A 23,075-nucleotide genomic window follows, 5' to 3' on the forward strand; every position below is an offset into this window, starting at 1 on the left:
CATCACGGTTCTAGCCAATCCTACTGTAGCTTCTTTTTTGTGGTGTAGAAACATATTCCTGTTCTTTCCATGTGATTTCTGCTTCTGGCACCAATTTTTCTGTTAAAGTAGTAATGCTCAGGAATAGATGTACCTTGCTAACTGAGGTATACCTGTACTGAATTATTTTAAATCACAAGACACATTTCAACTACTGTAAAAGCACCTGTTCAAGTTCTTGTCTTTGAGCCTGTAAATGATCTTGTTGTCTCTGTAGCTCTTCTTTCTTTTTCTGAAGCTCATATGCTTGCTTCTGCAGTTCATTTTCTTGTTGGGAAATGTGACTTTCAAATTCTTTCAGATCCTCTTCTGTGAACACTTGCTGTTGATCCAAGGTCTAAAGGAAAAGAAGAACCACTTTAAACTCTGCCATGGTGACTTAAATTAAAAACCAAAAATCAGCTATTGTACAGACTTCTATATCCACATTGATGTGTGTGTGCAAGATGCAGTATGTTTGATGATGCCCTTCAGATGTTTTGGACTATACCTCTCAGGAGCCCTAGCCCATTTATATCCAATATTCAAGAAATATACAAACTGTCATCCATAACACCTGAAGGGTAGCATATTGCCTACCATAGTTTTTGGTTATGTGCACACAGCCATTCTTATCAGAAGAAGGTAAGCTGGACTGGTCAAGATTGCCACTCCTTGCCCTCCAATTTCCTGCTCTTTGTGTACATACAATGCACATACCTAGACCACAGCTTGGCTTGGGATAAAAGGGATGAATCAAACTCCAGTTACCCCCCCCCCCCCATACTGGAGTGATGAGCAACAAGTAGGCTCCAGCTTTTCCTGACAAGTGGATCTACCAAGGGCCTCTTGCCGGCAGAAGATACTGCCCTGCGGATCTTGTATACTGGAGGATGTGCTCTGGTATAGAAGCACTGATTATTTATTAAAATGTGCAAAGCTAAGGCAGAAGCAGTGTGTGCATATCTGTAGGTGCTCAAAAATCAGCTTCTGCATATATATCACATTTGTTCTGAAAGTTTAATTATCCACACAACTGACCTTTTGTGCCCTAAGTAACTGGAATTCTCTCTCTTCATAATCTTTCTCAAATGCTGAGAAACATAACTGAATTGTTTGTGACTCCTTCCTCTGCTTAGAGAAGTTACTATAACATCTTGACAAATATAGCAGCATTATAATATTTTAACTGTTCTCAACTACAATCCTTGCTAAAGAAACAAATAGGCAACACAATTCTTGTCCCTTACTTGAAATTTAATGTATTCCTTCATATAATAATTAGGTAGCCCAAAAACTTGCACTAATTCGTTTCCAAATGCTTTTTCAAACAGTAAGATTGTTCCACAAAATGAATTACACACAGAGTCCTTGGACTTGATGTTCAGATTTTATTTTGATATGTCATTAATAATGGCACACAGAAAAATATTGCAAAGGAAGTGGGATGTTTGATCTCAAAGTCTGAGACAAACAGACTGCACATTGTGAAGTCGAAGGCTTTCATGGCCGGCATCCACAGATTTTTGTGGGTTTTTCAGGCTTTGTGGCCATGTTCTAGAAGAGTTTCTTCCTGACGTTTCGCCAGCATCTGGCATTCTCTGAAGATGCCAGCCACAGATGCCGGTGAAACGTCAGGAAGAAACTCTTCTAGAACATGGCCACATAGCCTGAAAAACCCACAAAAAACTAAGACTACACATTATTTTGATCCTGCTTATGACTCCAACATGTTCTACTTGAGGACTGTCATATTACCTCCCAGCTGTCTGGCTCCAAAAACTCTTTTTTCTCTGTAGCTCTGAGGAACTCATCCAAAGTCACTAACCGGTCCTTGTTGATATCAACCTTTTAAAAGTAATAGAAGCAGATATGGATATTATAGGGCAGTGAAGCTGCATTTCTATGTAACTTTGAAGAGACATACTTTTATGTTTACAGAAGTGATACTACAAAAAATCTCCAACTATACATAGTGAGAAACTATATATACTTGATTTCTGAGAGGAAAATATTGCTTAAAGGCATTTCTGAGAGAAAAATGATGGTGAAATTAAATTTCAGAAACATCACACTCAGACATGTCAAATGTATTTCAACAAGATCTGTCTTCCTCATTAGAACAGCTGAAGATGACAGAATAGAAAGACTTTCACCATACCAATTCTTTCCTTTCTCAACAATAATCAGAGATTCTACAATGGAAATCAACAATTAGAGGTTTTTATCAATCACAATTGGAATACTGTATGTGGCTCTATAAGATTTTACAGATATATATGTTCAGTCTTAAATCTTTTTAATTTAAAAAAACCTCACTAAAGATAAAAGGTCTGTACAAATTCAATCATCAAGGAAACCTTTTCATTCAGAGCAATTTTTTAAAAAAATAATAATAATTTATATTTCAAGACTCTGGTTCATGATGGGAAAAATAAAATTTCCACCAGTGTATGGGGAAAATTATTTTATTCTGCAATCTGTGAACAATTATCTATCTTTATCCACTGCCACAATCTAATAAAAACACCTGAATATTTAAAAAAAACCAACAGTAACATCTGGCTTGAACATATGAAATATGAGTGCTTGTATTTAAAACAAACTAGGGAAAGCTGTTACAGATTGGTCAAATCTTTTCCAAAAAACAAATAAACGAAAAACACAAACCTTGAGCATAATAGAGAATCTGTTTTTTTAAAACAAACTGGGAAAAGCTGTTACAGACTGCTGATATATATTAATGTTTCATTTGCTGGTATGGGTACACGAGGCAAAGCACTTGTGCTGTATATTATGGTATATTTTCAGTACTAATTTCCTGAGTTACTGTTGATCAGACTTCATTCCTGCTTTGCTATTTTGAAATTATCACTATTGCTCAATTGAATACTTACATACATGTGTCCAATGTACACTATAAATAAAACATAACTATCCATTAGCTCTTTAAACCTGAGGGCTTGCCCACAAGCACAAATAATCCTTCTGTTTGTGGACAGAGGAACACTCATATTGTTTTTTTAAAACCCCTGCCTTTCCCTTTCTCTTTCCCTTTCCCTTCTTAGTGTTCTTTGCATTTGAACCAAACACCAGGACAGTCCTGATAATGGAGTTTTGGAAGCCTTAATATCCTCAGTCTAACCTTTCAGTACTTCAACTATGAAATGAGTACAACTTGACCAAGCAGATTTCCCCATTCCTTGTTATGGTGCATAATGATCAAGCTATGCTAAAGAGCAGGAGAAACACGTTCTGTCCTGAACTGTGGGCATTCCTTCACACAAAGGCCCCAGTACTAGGGACCATCAGTAAGAATTCTCATAATGGTAGAATTCATGTTTGTCTGTGTTCATCTGGAAAATCAGTCTGCAAAAGGATCCTGTAGCACCTAAGATGACAAGCAGCTAGAAGAAATCCCATTATAATCACAGGCACTGAAGCCAGTCATATACAAACTTACCTTCTTTATGTTTTCCATTTGCCTCTGTGCCCAGTGATGAATAGGACAGTTTATAATTTGCAAAGAAAAAGCATTATGTGAACTGGCCATAACTTCTATTGAAATACTTGTAATAACAGCAGAATTATGTGCATGACTGCTTTTTAAAAACATGTTTCCTTGACCTTACCTCATTCATGACATGCTCTCTCATTCGTAACCTCTCTTCTTCCATCTCTACCATGTCATCCTCTTCATTTTTGGGATCATACACTTTCTCTAGCTAAAAGAAGAGTCATTAATAAACTTAAGGAATGTAGTAATTTGAAGTAGATTATTCACAATTCTTATTGTTAAACTATGCAATATGGTGAATATATTTGGCTCCTATTTTCAAACCACAGAACAATAAATTAATGTTTTCTGTGAGTTATATGTATCTGTAGCTAACAACAAACATGTAGTTTCCGCCTTCCATTCACTGAATTGACTTAAATCTTTGGTTTCTTCAGAAAGGACTGATTGTATCTGCTGAGTATTTGGTTTTTGAATCCCATTTAGACAAATGTAAGCACCCTGAGATGGATGAGGGTCATGGTAAAGACAGGCCCTCCTCTTAGCAATCCAGAAAAGGGATTCCATCTTCTCTCACACACTACGTATATTTATGGTCCCTGAAGGGCTCTACAGAGTGAATGTTCCCCCTCCCCACAAAAACAAGTTATCTACCCTAATGTATAGACTTTATTGCATGGATTTCTAAAATGTTAGGATAAATCTACACCTAAAGCCAGTTCAGAAATGTAGTACTATGGAAATGATACCCTCCTGAATACATTAACTCATAAACCATTCTTTGCCTATTCTGATTGTAAATATCAGAAACATGATGAATTGCCAATGATTATGAGTAATTTGTAAAACTTTATTGATTACACACACACATGTGCATAACATTTTTTATATTTTGCTGAACGGAATTCTTAAACTGAGATAGAAAAATACTAGTATAGTTGCCATTTTTATACAGAGGTAGTGTGATAGCCAGTGTGGTGCTGTAGTTTGAATGTTGGACAATGATTCTGGAGACTAGGGTTCGATTCCCAGCTTGGCCATGAAACCCCCTGGGGTGACCTTGGGCAAGTCACACTCTCTCAGCCTCTGATCAAATCTTGCAACAACAAAAAAGATAGACCCACCTTAGGGTCGCCATAAACGACTTTAAGGCACACAACACACACACACACAACTGTAAAAAAAAACCACTTCAGTGCAATGTATATACTCATTAAGCAGGCTTAGGACACCAGTGTCCTATACCAACAGCCCATACCTAGACCACTCTGGTGCATATGATGTACCTCAATTGTACATATTTACCTCTTTAGTAAATAGGGCTTCTAACTCCTGCTCGTCCAGAAAACCATCAGTATTGACATCTATAAAAAGTAAAACACTTGTAAATGATAGGTTTTGTAAAAAAACAACAAAAAACTACTACACCCATGCACAAGAGGTCTAATCATCCAATAAAAGCCCACAATATTAAGTTAACATTTCTGCCTAATACTGAGCAGAGCATCCACAGAGATTCTCATATCCAGCTGTTCAGACTTTTTGCCTCATCATTTCTGCTAACTAATTGGTTTTTCAATCCCATTTGGACAAATGTAAGCACTCTCTTTTATTTAGCAAAGTAAACCCAGAGGCTTTGAAAATTCTGCTCCCCAAACTTATACTCTCTCATAATGAGACTGCATACCTACAAAATGCTCAAAATCTTAAGTGAATAATATTTAAATAAAATTTAGAATTTGTATACTAGCAGCTTGATGGGGGAAAGGGGGCCCTTCTCTCCTCAGTAGTGTTGCCAGTTATAGGGTGTTGCCACATTATGGGATAAATCCATTTATTTGCCCTAAGAAGAAGCAATGTTGCTACTTGTACTCTCTAAGCTTTAGTATAAACTTTTAGACAATAAACATTAGACAGTTCATGTAGCATCTTTCCTTCTTTCATGCATCTAATGAAGTCATAAAAGTAAATGCCATAACAGATCAGACTGTAAAGTGTCAGAAGACTCAACAAAAGATACTCTTGCAGTATCATTGAAGATTCTATTTTAAAGTAAATCTTATGTTTCTCACCATGCAACTTGAAAAAGGTCTTTGGATCAAAGTCATTGGGGTCTAACCCATCTGCTTCCTCCCATACCTCTTTCAATTGGTCTTTGCTTCCCTGTAAATTGATCATAAATAATAAATAAATAATAATTATATAAATTATTTCACATATTTCTTGCTGTCACATAATACTACATCAACTCTGAATCTAGTATGGTTTGTTATTGAAAAAAGATTATCTGGATTTTGACATTCTTCTTAGATATTACCTGTCTAAGAAAAATGTCAAAATCCAGATAATCTTTTTTTCAACAACAAACCACATTAGATTCAGAACATTAATAGAGTTCCTGCTGAAAAGAAAAGGAGAGGTTATCTCTAATCTTCCATCCCTTTGCACCTTCCCAAAATCAGTTCTGGATGCTTGTGGATCATCCAGAACAGTATGGGAAATGACATAAGCAAACTGCAGGGGGACTACTTCTTCTAACAAGGACATCTGCAGGATTTGGTTCCTTATGTAAACAGAAGGAATCCTTCCATTCAAATAAGGGATCCAAATCTTATCTCTGTAATTCAGAATCCAAGTCTGAAGATACATTAGCACCATCATCTCCATCACTCTTACCAGAGAATAATTTTTAAAAGGTGAAACATTATGTTCAATTGCTGCAATAGTACTAGCCCTAATAATATAAACAATTTGAAATATTCTGCAGTGCCACTCTTGATGAACCCCATGGTAAAAGAACAGAATAGTGTATTTCACACTCTCCATGAAAAAAAAAACTGTAAACATAACAGCCAAAAATTAAAGAGTGTATTTAAGGAAATAGAAACTTCTAGACCCTTTTGGAAAAGGTTTTAATTAAACAGGAAATAGTGGGAAGGAAGCATATAAAATGGAATTCAACTTTAGTGTTAGTGAAGTCAATAGCAAAAGTATGTAAGGTCAAGAGCTAAGCCACCTCATAACTTCATAATTTTTTTAAAAAAATTCCCGTTATTTCCATTTTCATTAAAATATAAGAAATACACCTTCAGAAAATAGTTTAGATATAAACAGTGTTCTTACAGGATGGTTAACTTTGGGGTGATCACCATGCTTTTTCTTCATTTCTTCAAACTTGGATTCTTCTTGGTGTCGCTTTTCTTCATCCAGTGTTTTTAAATATTCTCTTCTTTCATGTTCTTTCATCATTTCATACTTCTTAAACTCCTCGTGGCGAGCTTTGTCATAGTTTTCTAAGTCACTTGTGGCCTGCAAATAAAAAAAATTAAAAAAAGACTAATAAGAATGTGTTTGTTTCCTTTCGCTCCAGTATAGTCTTCATATACATTTGCTCCACCACTTAACAGCTATAACCTTTCCCTTCATTTTCCACATGAAAGAAAAAGCAGACACAATCTGGTTTAGAAAACCCTGTCTTGGGTGACTTACCACTATAAAGCTCAGGAGGTCTTCATCTATGGCTAAAAGAGCTGGATAGTTATTATAGCTTGAGTCACTATATTTTGTGCCAAAATGTTAGGAGTCAGATTCTCAGGGCTGGTGATGGGATTTTGGGGGGCCCTTACACAACAATCAACTGGTGGCCCTCTTAAACCTACCAAATACAAAAATATTTTTAGGGGTCAGAAGTTTAAAGCAATACTTAAAGACCAATAAAACTGCCAAGAACTGCTATTTCTGTATTCCATCACAACCTGGACACCAGTGCTGTTGGTCCATCATTGCTTTATCCTAGGTCAATGAACTCAACTGCCTGATATTTTCTTTTTTAAAATCATTCTATCTCTATGTCTATGGGCATGCAACCAGTCCTTCTCCTTTTGACACATGAGTGGGCCCCTGAAAAACTGAGAGTCTTCAAGTGACTGCCCACTCTGGTGTTGGACAAACAGATTTTGATCTTGGGTAGTTATGACTACATGTTGAGAGACTAAAAGCCTTTTTTTTCTGGATGAATTTTTGCATCACTGGAAGGGCAACATGTTCTCTCAGCTGCTCAGAAATTATGGAAATGTGTCAACTGAATAAGCAACATTTATGGCAAATCTATTTAGTATCTCCAAATTATATTAAAAGGTGTAGCAATTAAAAAGTTTTACTGTATTGCAGAGACAAGATTTATTATGTTAATGGCAATTATAAGTTGATCTACACATACAGAAAATGTGTGTGATGTAGCTCTCTTGAGTCAGTATCACAGCAAAAATCCACTTCTGAATAATAGCCTATTGTCAAAAAGGACAGTATGCAAAGGGATCTTGCTGTACCTTTGAGACTAACTGAAAGATAGAATTGGTAGCACGAGACTATTTCTTCAGATGCATGTGGTGGAGTGAAAAGCCCAGGGACATACCTATATGTGTGAGAATGTTACTTAGCTACAGAAAAACACAAACACAGATGTGGACTCATGTGCAAAGCCTTGCCACAAACCCAGATGCCAATTCTGCCCACACATCTATTCAGGAAATGTCATCACAGCACCTAATGACATCACCTATAATATTAGGGGGACTTTTACTGCTTATCCTCCAATGTAATTTATGCCATAGTATGTCAGCAATGCCCTTCAGCACTCTACATTGCGCAAACAGACAGGGCCCTGCGCCAGAGGATAAATGGACATAAATCAGACATTAGGAACAGGAATATACAAAAACTGGTTGCAGACTAATTCAATCTTCCTGGGCATTCTATCTCAGACCTTAGTACAAAAAGACAACAAAGGAAGATTGGAAAGAGAAACAGCAGAATTGGAGCATATCAACAAACTGGAGTCCATCAGCAGTGGGTAGAACAGAAACAATGGTTTCCTGGTACACTATAGCAAGCAATCTGGGTACTCATTTTAGCAACCTCAGAAGGATGTGTAACAATCTTTCTTCCTATATGATGAGGCAACAAACTTTCAAATCTCCGGACTCAAATATATAGCTGGTAGCGTGTTCAAAAACTCATCACTTAGGCCAAGCAGATTGACTTTAAATCAACAAAATAAGTTTATTGTATAAACAAAACAGCATAAAAGATTGTCGATAATAAACAGTTGTAAACTTTTTTCTCAATCAATCAATTGTAGAGGTTTCTAGCAACTCGTATTTTAGATTCCACCCTTTTCCCAATCTTTAGACCTTTCCTTGGTCTAAAAGATTAGATTTACTCTTTTAACACCCTGTCCCCTCAGGGACTTCAAGACTATAACCCTCCTCTGGACCAGTCTTTTCCCAACCTTACTCAACCAACCCCCTTCGACTTCTAACCTCGACTTCTACTCCCTTCTCAACTGCCTCTGAATCTTTTATAGCCTCAGCCGGCCTCTGATTGGTTCAGAATCTCTGGCTCCTGATTGGCTGGCTCAAGATTCCGAGCACCACAGGATGCAAGCCTGAGTCAAGCTTGAGTCCTTCTGCTGGTATTGAACTCGCAACCTTATGGTTTAGTGATTGAGTGGCTGCAGTACAGGCATTTAACCACTGAGCCACCAGGGCTCCTACACTACACACGTTATAACATTAGCTAATGCCCCAGCCTTGTAGAGGCTCTCTTGGCCAGTTCAGCACATCTTTTTTGGGCTCCCAGACTACATCCCAACACTCATTCATATGGTTATCTACTAACCTTGACTTTAGGCAATATCCTTGCCTTGTCCTCCAAAGACCATAATTAAAACAGAATTTGTTACTGCATCTCCATATCTGCAAAGTTTTGCATTCCTATGGACATTCTCAGACACAGAGTGCTATATAGTTCTGTCCCTGGGCTTTCCACTCCACCACAAACATCTGAGGAAGGAGGCTCAAGTCTATGAAAGCTCACGCTACCAACATATATCTTTCAGTTGGTTTCAAAGGTGCTGGAAAGATCCCTTTGCATACTGATTTTCCAGACTAATTTAGCTATGTTTTTGAATTTAAAAGGACAGGTTGCTTACCTGTAACTGTAGTTCTTTCAATGGTCATCTGTGTCCTCACACAATTGAGTATTGCCCCCGCACAGATCTATCCACTGAACAGTCCAGAGCTCATTAGCTTCTGGTGGGACCCCTACCCCTTTGGGGACCAGAACAAATAGCACCAAGAGCTACCCCTTTCAGTTCCACCATCTGTCAAGAGTACACCAGACCTGCAGAAAGAGAGGGGAGGAAGAAGGGTTGTGTGAGGGCACAGATGACCACTTTAAGAACTACAGTTACAGGTAAGCAACCTGTCCTCCTTCTTCATGGTCTCTGTGCCTCACAAAATTGGGTGACTACCATACTTTCCAACTGAGGATAGAAGATAGCACTGCCCCTCCAAATGATGTGTAAACCTAAGCTTCGCAATCTATTCAGTAGTGCTGGAAGAAGGTAGATGGGTGAACCAACGTAGCCTCTCAGCAGACTTCTGGCAGGAAAATACCCCTTAGCCATGTATGGAATACAGAGATTGCATGAGTGAAAAGGACCCTAGAGCCCAAGGATTGTGGTTCCTTGGCCAGCTGGTATGCCAAATTAATAAATCTGAAAACTCATTTGGACAGGCTCTGTGATGAAACAAGGAAGCCCACTTTTTGTCCCCCCATAGAAGAGAAAAAGTGAAAATTTCCTGATAAAAGCGGTATGGGGAGTGTATTATGCCAAAGCTTGCCAAACATCCCAACAATGCAAGGTCTTTTCTAGCTGAGATTAATGGTCCTGATAGAAGGCCAGCAGTGCAATGACTGAGTTAAGGTGGAACAGAGAGACCATCTTAGATAGGAATGCTGGGTCAAAGTGAAGCACCACTTTGTCCTAACGAAAATCAGATAGGACTGGTCTGCCCATAGAGCAAAATGTTCACCAGACTGTTTGGCAAAAGTAATAGCCACCAGAAAAACAGTCTTAAATGTGATGAGTTGCAGATCTGTGTTGTAGTCAACAGCTCAAAAGGCTTCTGCATCAGCTGAAACAGAATGAGTGAAAGAGACCAAGAGGGGACAAAGCTCTTGAAAGGCAGGTAGAGGTAGGATAAATCATACAAAAACTGTCAGTCACACTTCTGCATAGCAATCAAGCTGGATGGGCAGGTAGTTTATACACCACTGTGGTCACCAGGTAGACTTGCAAGAAAAAGAGAGACCTGCCTCCTTCAAATGTAGTAAGAAAACCATCAATGGCAGAATCAGACCTGGATGAAGAAGCAAAAACACTCCCATTTTAGGAACAAAGAATCTGTGCCAAGTAAAGGGTTTACACGTGGCCTGTGGAATGAACTGGATGTAAGTGTCTAAAGCCTCCAAAGTCTCCAAGCTGGTAGATGGAGCAGCTTGAGATCTGGGTATCTCTCTCTGCCTTGCATCTGAGTGCACAGAGTGAGTGTGGGAGCTGGAGGTATTCTTGGGGAGACATTTGCGGGAGTGTTGCATACCAGGGCTGCTTAGGATCCATCCTTCTGAATCCTGACCTCATGATCAGGGAAAAGGACAGGAGGTACAGCAGGGATCCCATCCAGTATAGAAGAAGCATATCCCATAGAGAGTTGTGGCTGCAACCCATCCACTGCAGAAAAGTTTGCTTTTGTAGTTCTGTCTGGAAGAGAACAGATCTATCAATGGATGGTCCCAATGGCGCAAGATCAGGTTGAAAACCTGATGGGACAGGGACAACATGTGCACTTCTGCAATCCCTTGATTGAGAGTCTGCTAGAAGTTTGTCTTATCCATCCATGTGCAGAACCAACAGGAAGATGTATCTGTCAGTGCATCAGTCCCACAGGTATGTGGCAGTCTTCCTGTTGAAAAGGCCCTCTCCATCTAAAGCAAGGTACTTTATCCTCCTTCTGGTATCCTTGGTGAGACCAGCTAACTTCAACTTGGTATAACACAGTAGGCTGACAGATGTTGCCATAATCTTCATGGCACAGTCCACACCATGGTGTGCAGCACAGATTTCCCAAGCTGCCAACCAATGTGCCTCCTGCTGGAAGAGGACAGCCAAATTCCTCTGGTTATCTGACAAGTATGGAATGAAAGACAGCATCTTTTACCAGAGAAACTGCTGATACTTCACCATGCAGGCTTGGTATTTGGTTACTCGGATTGCCAGCACCACACACTAATAGAACCATCTCCCAAACATGTCAAGGCAGTGCCCTTCCCTGTCCAGTAGAGTGGACTGAATTTACAGAGGATGTAGACGAAGAGGCCTCTAGTACATTTGAGCTGGGGACTAGGTAGGTAAAAAGGAAGGAGATCCTTGCCTGATGCACCTTGTAGGGACTCTCAAGATGCCTTGCTGTCACAGGAGGACCAATGAAGGTTTAGACCAAGATTGTTTCATGAGGTCTAATACAGCTGATATAAGGAAAAACATGGCCAGTGTAGAACCCTGTACATCTATATCAGCAGAAGGGTGGGCTGATTCTTAATCTCCAGGGCCAGCAGGTTCACCATCCTTCTGATTAGCTCCACATATGGGCAAAGATCTTCAGTCGATGACAGGTGTGATGTCACCAACCTCATTTGTGGGAGAAGGGGTGAAGGAGACTCTGGACAACTACACCCTCACCCTCATGCCCCAAAGATTCAAGGAAGCTGGTATCAAGTGTTGGGTAACTCAGTCAAGCCCAGATGGAGATAAGAAACAGACAGCTGTGTCTATAGCATAGCCAGTGATTCCAGTACAAGCGGAGTTGCTAAATTATCTTCCTGGTGTGGAGGATGAAGTTTCGATGTAGAAGCCACTTCCCGGTCTGGCAGTAGGAAGACTGTAGCTGAAACAGTTCCCCAGACTGATGATGTGGCAATTGTGGTTACTGGTACCAGATCAGTGAGCTGGCCTGGAGGCCTCGATACCATAGCCACTGGAAACATTTGCTGAGGGTGAAAGGAAGCTGAGGGAGAGGTCCATGACCTGGACCAGGACTGATGTGTCCCAGTCTAACAGACAGAAGAGACACAAGACATTACGACCTGAGGAAAATGAAGCAGAGGACAGAATAGGGGAATTTCAGCACAAAATAAGTAAAGAGATAGTAGAGGAATACCTTGTTAATCGAAATGAATTTAAATCTCCAGGACCAGATGAACTACATCCAAGGGTACTAAAAGAACTGGCAAATGTAATATCCGAGTCATTGGCAATCATATTTGAAAACTCCTGGAAAACAGGAGAAATCCCAGCAGACTGGCGGAGGGCAAACGTTGTCCCCATCTTCAAAAAGGGGAAAAAAGAGGATCCCAACAATTATCGTTCAGTTAGTCTGACATCAATACCAGGAAAGATTCTGGAGCAGATCATTAAACAGAGAGTCTGTGAACATCTAGAAGGCAATGCCATATCACAAAAGTCAACATGGGTTTCAGAGAAACAAGTCACGCCAGACAAATCTGACCTCTTTCTTTGATAAAATTACCAGCTTGGTAGATGAAGTGAATGCTGTGGATATAGTATATCTTGATTTCCGTAAGGCCTTTGACAAGGTTCCCCATGACATTCTTGCAAACAAGCTTGTAACATGTGGGCTAGACAAAGTAACTGTTACATGGATTTGTAATTGGTTGACTGGCCGAACCCAAAGGGTGCTCAACAATAGCTCTTTTTCATCCTGGAGAGAAGTGACCAGTGGGGTCCCACAGGGCTCTGACCTGGGCCCAATGTTATTCAACATCTTTATCAATGACCTGGATGACAGAATTGGGAGCATATTTATCAAATTTGCAGATGACACCAAATTAGGAGGAATAGCTAATACTCCAGAGGACAGGATCAACATTCAAAATGATCTGAATAGACTAGAAAGCTGGGCCAAAGCTAACAAAATAAAATTCAACACAGAGAAATGTAAGGTACTGCACTTAGGGCAGAAAAATGAAATGCACAGATATAGGATGGGGGACACCTGGCTGAATGAAACTACATGTGAAAGGGATCTGGGAGTCCAAGTAGACCACAAGTTGAACATGAGTCAACAGTGCGATGCGGCAGCAATAAAGGCCAATGCAATTTTAGGCTGCATCAATAAAAGTATAGTGTCTAGATCAAGAGAAGTAATAGTGCCACTGTATTCTGCCTTGGTCAGGCCCCACCTGGAATATTGTGTCCAGTTCTGGGCACCACAATTCAAAAAGGACATTGAGAAACTGGAGCGTGTCCAAAGGAGGGCGACTAAAATGGTGAAAGGTCTGGAAACCTTGCCCTATGAGGAACGACTCAGGGAGCTGGGGATGTTTAGCCTGGAGAAGAGAAGGTTAAGAGGTGATATGATAGCCCTGTTTAAATATTTGAAAGGATGTCATATTGAGGAGGGAGCAAGCTTGTTTTCTGCTGCTCCAGAGAACAGGACCCGGAACAATGGATGCAAGCTACAGGAAAAGAGATGCCACCTCAACATTAGGAAGAACTTCCTGACAGTAAGGGCTGTTCGACAGTGGAACACACTCCCTCGTAGTGTAGTGGAGTCTCCTTCCTTGGAGGTCTTTAAGCATGGCAGGGGGTTGGACTGGATGGCCCGTGCGGTCTCTTCCAACTCTATGATTCTATGACCTAAACCAGTACTAATGCTTGGACTGGTAGATATTTTGATATTTAGCATAGAACTAAGGGATCAGTGTCAATAATCTGGGCAGTTAGTAGTGAGTCTCATGTGATGGAGCCAGCAAATCATCATGCAGTAACTCCATCCAAGGTGGTTCATAGACATAGCAGTTAGAGGCAGGTGACCCCAAGCCCAGACGAAGTTCACAATACCAGTGAGAGTACCAAGGCCAGTCCAAGCCAGAACGATATTGTTGGTGTTGTAGCAACTCCAGGGCATATGCACCCACTTGGTCAAGACAGGTCTTGATCCAATGATGGCTAGTGACACTGAACCATTGAACCACAGCTACGGCTGTGTAGCATATGAGACTGCCTTGAGGAATGGAACCGACAGCGAGGTGGGAGGGCAGGTGGCTGAGGAGAGAGGAGAAGCAGCTGGCACACCTAAAAATGGTTCTCCTAAAAGCTCAGAGCCAGTGGGCTAGTGGTTCCACTGTTCCACAGAAGGCTGGTCATTCTGGATGTGTGCTACATGGGGAACTCCCTGGACTGACTGATCTTCAACTTAAGTGACCTTACTAATACTGGACAAAATTGCAAATCAACACTGGGCCAAGAAAACTCAGTACTGAGGTTGGTCCAATTTTCCTCTTCCCCTTAACTTTAGCCCATCTCTTGTTCTTTTGAAGTGCTGTTGAGTCCACAGAACTTCTTTTGTCCCCTACCAGACTTAGGCTGTATGGGAATGAATCTTCGTGGAGCCTAGGTTGTATCTTGGCTGCTATAAGCCTCCAATGGCTGCATGGAAGGTGCAGATCTGGCTGTTCCCCTGGACAGAAGAATCATGTTTGGTTGGGCTGTGGACAATTTTTACAGATCGACACAGATCTGTAGAGGCTGACAAGTCAGGAAAGGAGAAGCAGGGAAAGGGGCTAACAATTACTACTATCCAATGACTATTTTAAAAAAAATATATGAGGTAAAGCATGTAGAAGAAGAATTAAAAGAGATAAAAAAGAAGGCAAGGCTAAACATCTGAAACTATCCCAGATGAACAGCATGATGGACAAAAAGGAACTGAGGGGTGCTCTTGGCACTATTTATGCTGGCATCCAAAGAGGTGAGGTTCCTGCAGAAAGCTACTAAATTTTGGAATGTTCTGTGAATGGATTTATGCAGGTGCAATACCCAACTGTGTGAGGCGCTGAGACTACAAATAAAAAGTTCTTGTTCATAACATGAGATGCTAGTTTTCCAAGGATTATACCAGTACACACCTAGGGGGTCTGTACCACTTTTTTTTCCTGAACACATACCAGTAATTAGCTTTTAGACAAAGCATAAGAATTATTGTTAATTTAGTATAAATTATGAATCTTCATGGAATTCTGGTAGCTTCCATAGTAATTTAACGTCACATAGCAGCTAACAGGAAAGAATGAAAGAGTGACAGAGGATGCCACAGTAGCATTAACAGCAGTGGGTACTTAGGTTTGTTGTGACTTACAGTCAGAACTGTAAGAAGAAAACAAATTACATTTCAAAATACAGTATCCCTGCAAAAATATCACTCTGAACTCAATAGGGGGAGCTACGCACTCACTATTTCTCAGCCTCTGTCCTTTCCATTTGCAAGAAGGCAAAAATAGCCCTAACTCCTACTGAGATAATCTATTTGCCACACTTTGAAAAGCCTCAAGTAGTATAGAAATGCCAAGTATTTAACTAAATAGTTTTGTCCTTCCAGCTGTCTTACCCAGTTTTTAAAAAATCAGGGCACAGACAAATTTGGTGTCTTTCACATCTGGCAATACTATTACATGCTTTAAGCCCACAAGAAAGGGTCGTGTATATATCTAAAGAACTTATTTTTAAAAAGAAAACAGACCATTAAGCTTTGATTGGCAGATCAATTAACTAATGCTTCAGCTGAGTGATCTATGGAACAGCAATTTTAATCAGGAACAGACCTGTTTATATTATAAGACTATTTTGGCTATGCTAACTTAATTTGAATCACAGACCTTTTTTTTTTAACTGGTAGCTTAGATTTTAATATCATGAAAGAGATAAGCTTTAATAATACGCAAATACATTTTAATGTAATCAAGCAGTTGGTTAAAAGACAGATAATTAATCAACCAAAATTGTTTGATGGCTTGACATCATGTGCATAATACACATGCAGACATATACAGAAACTCACCAAGTTAAAGAAGTCAGAAAAGAAAGCATGTAAGAGCATTAGCTGGCACAGGTCAAAAGAGCATTTAAAGGCACTGGAGAAACTTAGGGCTGCTTATATTGGCATCAGAATGTATGTTACATGCGGCACCAAAAGAAAAATAAACAGACTGTTTTAAAATGCACAAAAAATGTTTTCTGTCGCACAATATTACATTACAGAGCCAACTGGGATTCTTAGACTATGACTCCTACAGTAACTATGAAAGTTATTCAAAATGAAGACAGGGCATGGAAAATGGAGGTTCCACTGTCGAAACACACAGGGAAAAGAGCAAGCAAACCTTCAGAAAAATATCTGCTCAGCACTTACAGTTCTGATTAGCATGTCTAAATCTTTAGCTTCAAAAGTATGAGGGTTGTGGTGGTTCAGATGCTCAAACTGTTTGAGAAGAGCTTGATGGTCTATGCCAGAATCTGAAAACAACCCCCACAAAAAGAGAATCGTTGAAACTATATTTATTAAATACATATGATGCATGAAACACTGTATAGAAGTCAAAGCATATTTTTAAAAACACAACACACATAAGTCGCAATCACAGGAAAATCTCAGGGATAGCATTTAAACTTTATACAATATTTTATAAATGCCACCACTCAAAAGGTCACAATGGTAAAAATGTTTATGTAGGGATTCAGGCCAAAACTTCATGCTGTTTGAGGAGAAGGATATAATGTGGCTGCTATCTCCATGGACTGTATAAAAACTAAAGAGATTCTTTCACCATTGGTGGCGGAATCTCCAGCACGCCTGAAGCAGCAAGCTAGCACAGTCCTTCAGAATCTGTCATTCTTTCATTGCCTTACAACTCTTTTTCATTGCTATGGCTGGCACCTCCTCACTGCTTGCTCAAACAAATGCTGCAATGACAGTAGATTCAAACATGTGTTCTGTGACTAGAACAAGACATAAATAAGCCTCATGCTTGCTTCAATGTACACTTTCCCAACAACAATCTCAAGAATATATTGACAAAAACTGGCTGGATGAGAAGCAAGCATGCTGTTAGTTTGCTACAGCAGCTGACCTGCTCCATCAGGATTAAGGGGATGGAAATGGCTGTAGCATTCCCATCCTCTTAATAGGGGCAGCACAGGAGAAGCAATCAAGGCATATGAGTCCACATTCTTCCAGGATCCAAACCTGTGACTGCTGTCTCACTCTGCCTAATGGCTCTGTATTACACTGTAATTTCAATAGACACAAAATTAAAATGTGTAGTACAGTAGATACATAAAACATGCATTTGGGAATTTATAATTCATCCTAATACCAAGCTTGGGTGGTTGAGCTGATTACCAGTTTTGAAACTAAATATGATCACCTATTCATACAAGTTATTATGGTTACATACTCCTGGGCAATTCCTGAATTATATAGAAGTATTTAAAGTTTAAAATTAAAAAGAACTAAAAACAGCTTGATGATGTCCAGAATCCAAGGACTGGCTACCTGGAAAGGAAATAATTAAAAAGGGGCAGCAGATTGAATAAGGACCTTATCACATTAACAAATAAGCCGTCTTACCTCTTCTAGCTTGAATTCAGGATCTTGGATGCTCCTGGATGTTATCATACCTAAATTGCCACTGATCTAGCCGGGATGCTGCCGCCCAGATGCATCCCTGGTCGAAGCCTTGCTCAGCCAGCCAATTTTTGAAGTCAGAACCTCCCTGACTTAAAAAAAAATGCAGGCTGAGCAAGGCTTCGACCTGGGATGCATCTGGGCAGCGGATCCTGGCTAGATCGGCAGCAATATAGGTATGATAACATCCGGGGACATCTCGGATCCTGCATTTAAGCCAGAAGAGGTAAACTGGCTTATTTGTTAATGCTATAAGATTCTATATGAGAGTGTGCTTAACTTTAGCTATAGTGCTGAGATTAAAAGGAGAAATTCACACCCATGAGGAGGAGTAAGGATTGCTTGCTCTCTGACTTTTAACTGTTCTCAGCAATATTGCATGTACAGAAACCCTGATTATTTCGAACAGACTGTAACCCAATCTGTTTGAAAGAGGTCAGAATTCTGCTGGGCTGAATGGGAGAAACCTTAGGCAGGAAATACTATAAAACATCCCATGTTTTTCCATACTATGTCACAATTGTTACACAGAAAAAATATCCATGCAGCACACAGTTCCTATGTAGATTACTGCATATAGTTTTCTGCTTGCAAATGTGGTGTTTCCCAGTGGTGGAGGGCTAATCATAATTCAATTGTTCTGAACTACATCTTCCCAAATCACTGACCCAATCCCTTACCGCTGACTATGCTGGGTATGGCTTCTGGGAGTTGTCAGCCAAACCATCTGGAGAATGAAAGAATCCCACTTCTGTACACATATGAAGTTCATTCCTTCATAGGATATAAGAAGTCTGTTATACTGCAAGTGGTTTTCATCACAGTGTGTTCTAAAGATGACTAACTGCAGGCCAGAAACAGGGACACTGCTAGCCAGGAATAGCAATAGCAAGTGCATTTCTATACCACTTATCAGTGCACTTAAGCACTCCCCAAGCAGTTTACAATGTGTAGGCCAATTGTCCCCAACAAGCTGGGTACTCATTTTAATGACCTCAGAAGGATGCAAGGCTGAGTTGACCCTGAGCCCCTGGCTGGAATTGAACTCACAACTTTGTGGTTTGTGAGTAAGTGGCTGCAGTACTGGCATTAAACTACTGCACCATCAGGGAAATGGAAATGGATGCTTTAGTCCTATTTATAATTTTTAAAAATATTGCTATTTAAAAGTCTGCTTAGAAGGGGAGGAAAGCATAGTTTTAGCCCTTTCAATGTTGGGCTAGAATCCTGTCACTGCACTATGCAAGTGTAATTACACTGGTGTATGCAGTGGTGGCAAGAAGAAAAAGGTCAAATGCTCAGCCACCACAAAGGAAATAAAGCATTGGAGAAATAGGCAGCTTGTAGATGGCAATTTTCTCTCCCTTCCCTCATCACTGCTGTGGAAGCCTGTAGCACAGAGGGCCAACCGAAATCTGGCTAAGGTGTCTTTTTCTCTGGGTCCTCACTTGAATCTTCTGAATGTTGGCTGAGTAGTGGCATACAAAATGTTGGTATGTTCTGATGTAGAGCTATTCAGATTGGCTGGTAGGCATGGGAACAATGAAAGCAAGACAAAGGGAAAAATCTATAAGTGAGCTGGTCTGGAATGCTTTAGAAAAAAGCATAAAAGTATTCTATAATGTGATCTCCCTTCAAAACGCCTGGCCTTCCATCTTCCAGAAGAATAATTTACTGATGCTAGAAAATGCAAGCATTTCAAACGCTGCACTGAGCCATTTATCTACAGATCATCTTGTATAACGTTTTCCTTTTCCGTACTCTCTGTGCTACATCTGTATGAAAAACTACACCAGCCAGAGTAATGCTGCATTTTAAAAAATGGTACTGTTCTGGTAAGTATTTCAATTGCATAAAAAGCAACATATAGCCTGGATCCACAAGGGGTCTATCCCCAGAATCAGAAAAGGAAGAAAGCCCCCCTCCTTGCCAGAGGCCACCATGCACCCATAAAACCTGCTCCAGAGAACTGGACCAACAAAATGTCTGACAATTTAAACATAAACATTCTAACTGGCATGTCTCTTTCTTTAACCACAAAATAACAAATCATTTATTCTGTGTCTCTTGTTTCCTTGGAGCCAGTTTCTCTTGTTCACCCTGATTCTTCAAAAGGACAGGAATGTGTAATGAGGTCAAGGAAAAGAACAGAACTACTTGCACCTTTTGGTCTCACTTTGCTATTGGTAATATGAGAGACAAATATAATTGTTTATATCAGATGCCAGCCCTTTGCTCAGTCAGTTCTTGCCCATCTTTTCCTGTGTGTTCTTACCTTGAAATGAATCAATCTTGGCTTTAATTAACATCCTTAATCTTGCAACCTCTTGTCTTTTCAGTTCATCCAGCTTTGTTCTTACATGATGACTAACTAAATCTAGTTCTTTGCTTAACTTTCCACTCTGTTAAAACAAACAAAGAATGATAGATGTCACAGTTTCTGATCTAAAATTTACTGTTCAGTCTATGAGTTCTGCATATTCAAGAGACAAATGCTGAAGAATGTCACAATATCAAAAATGGCATGTTGTTAATGGAAGGAAATATCCTGGGCTTGAGGGTGGGCAGCTAAGAAAGGCTCAGATAAAAACATAACATTCATGTTGTTATGAACCTTCAAGTTGATGTTGACTTATGGTGACCCTATCCTTGAGGTTTCCTGGCAAGAACTATTCCAAGATTTGCTACTGCCTTCCTCATACAAGCTCATCCATTGGGTTTCCATGGCTCAGCAGGTATTCAAATCCTGGTGTCCTGAAGTCCTAGTCCAACACTGAATCAGAAACTGTGCAGGCAATTCTCACACAGTTCAAGGAATAGTTGGATCACAAATAGTTCTGGCACATATATGAGAGATGCAAATCTACCAAGCCACTGACTCTTCAATATATCTGCTAAAAGTTGAAGCATGAATAACTAGCAAAGTGTAACTGAACCTAGATGTACCAGTAGGGTTGCCAGAGTAAAAACTGAAGATGGCTCTTGTATCTTTAGTGGCTGTGTAGAAGACAGAATTTCAGCTGGTGTTGCTTTTTACCTGCATGTCAAGCAAAGCCTACTGAAATTTTCCTTGCATGCAACCATTAGTTTACTATGGACTAAGCTGCCATACACACTGATATACACATTGAACTGGAACTCTTGGCAGCAGAATCCATCAATAGCATTTGACATGATTTTACCAGATTAGGTTGCCCACCAGAGAGAGTGATTTGTCAAAGCCTCACTTAACATTAGCTTCAAGGTTTTTCCCACTGTTGGTGCAAGATTTACTATGGGGAAATTGCCATGGGGAAGGGAAATTAGCTCTTTTTAACATCAGCTGTTGACTTTTTGATTTAGGTTCACCCTAGTGTGTTAAGCAAGAAAGCAGTATGTAGGCAGACAAGTTAGACTGCCTTACTATGCCACAGATGGTTTCAATACAGGGCAGGGAATAACCCAAACTCATTATACACACAGCAAGAGGGTGTACAGAAGAAGGTCAGTTCTTATTTAAATTTGGATGGGGGGTAACTGCTCACAAACAGTGGAGGATGGCAATAAGCCAAAGCTACAGTATAGCAAAGGATGTAAGTATCTTCATTACTCTGGTAAACAATCTCGTTGCTTCCTTTGGACCCAAATTCAAAGCAACTATACTGTTCCTTTTTCACTGACTTCCATGGAAACAGAAACATGCACTTCAGGATCAATGTATACTTTTAAAAGTTTGTTTTCATTATATACATCGGTAGGTATGCACATATACAGTAGATGTATGGCCATACACTCTCTCCCCCCCATCTTGGTCATGCTGGAGAGGTTCCTGTTCACTCTAACTCTGTTCTGAGCTGTAATAAAATAGTTGTCTAAGATCTGGATTCAAATAACAGCTTCTAGCCTGAACCTGACATTCACTATATGCAAATAAAGCAATTGAGAGATCAGCAAATTATGTATCAATATCAAATGCATGGACCAAGGTCATCTATTTATTTTTCATGTTTTCAGCTTCTGTACAAGAACAATCTCAATGACACTTGTATTGTTTTGCATGCTCCTGTTAGAAACCAGAGCATCCCAGCTTTTTTTTTAACCAAATGTTGCATGCTTAAGCATTTAAAATACCATTAGATTCAAATGGATAAATTTAAGATTGTAACTATTATTAGTAGTATTGTTATTCTATTTATTTATATCTGGACTTCCTCCCAGTACAGGAACTCAAGGTAGCTAACAACATTTTAAACAGTCTAAGTTAAGTTTAATGTTTAAAAACATTTAAACAATTCAAATAATTAAAACATTACATTATTAAAATTTAAAATGTAAAACTCTTTAAAACAAAAACAAAACAGCACCCATGTCAATATGTGAAAGCCTAGTGGCATAAAAATGTTTTTATCTGCCACTGAAAAGAAAGCAAAGATGGAGCTTGCAAGCAGAAGGCCCGCTCTCTTATTCCCACCATATGTGCCTGAGAGAGTGGTGGGACAGAGAGAAGGGCCTCTCCAGATGATCTCAACACTCCAGTGGGCTCATACAGGGAGATATGGTCCTTCAAATAACCTGGACCCAAGCCATATAGCATTTTATAGGTCAAGACGAGCACTTTATAGAATCATAGAGTTGGAAGAGACGGACTGGCAACCAATGGAGCTGTCACAACTAGGGAGTTGTATGCTTCCTGTAGCCAGGTCCAGTTAACAGCCTGGCCGCAGCTCTTTGAGCCAGCTGAAGTTTCTGAGCTCTTTTCAAAGGCAGCATTACAGTAATTCAGACAAGATGTAACCAAGGCATGTACCACCATGGCCAGATCTGACTTCTCCAGGAATGGGTGCAGCTGGCACACAAGTCTTCGCTGTGCAAAAGCACTCCTGCTTACTGCTTCCAGGCTCAGCACTGAATCCAGAAGTACCCCATCTAACACAGGCTGAATCCCTATTCCCGGATCTGTCTTTTGAGTGACCAGGAGCACCTCTGTCTTGTCTGAATTAAGCCTCAATTTGTTTGCCTTCCATTACAGCGGCCAGACACCAGTTTAGGAGAGGAACACCTTCCTTGGAATTAGGTGGAAAAGAGTGATAGAGCTGGGTATCATCAGCGTACAGGAGACACCTTACTCCAAAACTCCAGACAACCTCTCCCAGAAGTTTCATGTAGATGTTAAA

General features: G+C 39.9%; 2 protein-coding genes across 2 annotated transcripts in view; one reads left to right on the forward strand and one right to left on the reverse strand.

Annotated features, from left to right (window-relative positions):
- Window positions 1–23,075, forward strand: part of LOC121927575 (phosphatidylinositol 4-phosphate 3-kinase C2 domain-containing subunit alpha-like) — a 376,515-nt gene that overhangs the window by 241,897 nt on the left and 111,543 nt on the right. The gene's annotated exons all lie outside the window — the stretch shown is intronic.
- The window catches only part of NUCB2 (nucleobindin 2), a 51,617-nt gene that overhangs the window by 7,747 nt on the left and 20,795 nt on the right, over window positions 1–23,075 (reverse strand). Inside the window, exons 4-11 of the mRNA XM_042461329.1 lie at window positions 20,198–20,324; window positions 16,648–16,751; window positions 6,659–6,844; window positions 5,608–5,698; window positions 4,841–4,899; window positions 3,651–3,743; window positions 1,777–1,866; window positions 206–376 (exon numbers count right to left, since the gene is read on the reverse strand). Of these exons, the coding sequence (XP_042317263.1) occupies window positions 206–376; window positions 1,777–1,866; window positions 3,651–3,743; window positions 4,841–4,899; window positions 5,608–5,698; window positions 6,659–6,844; window positions 16,648–16,751; window positions 20,198–20,324 (921 nt within the window). The remainder of the gene's footprint in view (window positions 1–205; window positions 377–1,776; window positions 1,867–3,650; window positions 3,744–4,840; window positions 4,900–5,607; window positions 5,699–6,658; window positions 6,845–16,647; window positions 16,752–20,197; window positions 20,325–23,075) is intronic.

Source organism: Sceloporus undulatus, chromosome 1 (genome assembly GCF_019175285.1).
Source record: "Sceloporus undulatus isolate JIND9_A2432 ecotype Alabama chromosome 1, SceUnd_v1.1, whole genome shotgun sequence".
NCBI lineage: Eukaryota > Metazoa > Chordata > Lepidosauria > Squamata > Phrynosomatidae > Sceloporus > Sceloporus undulatus.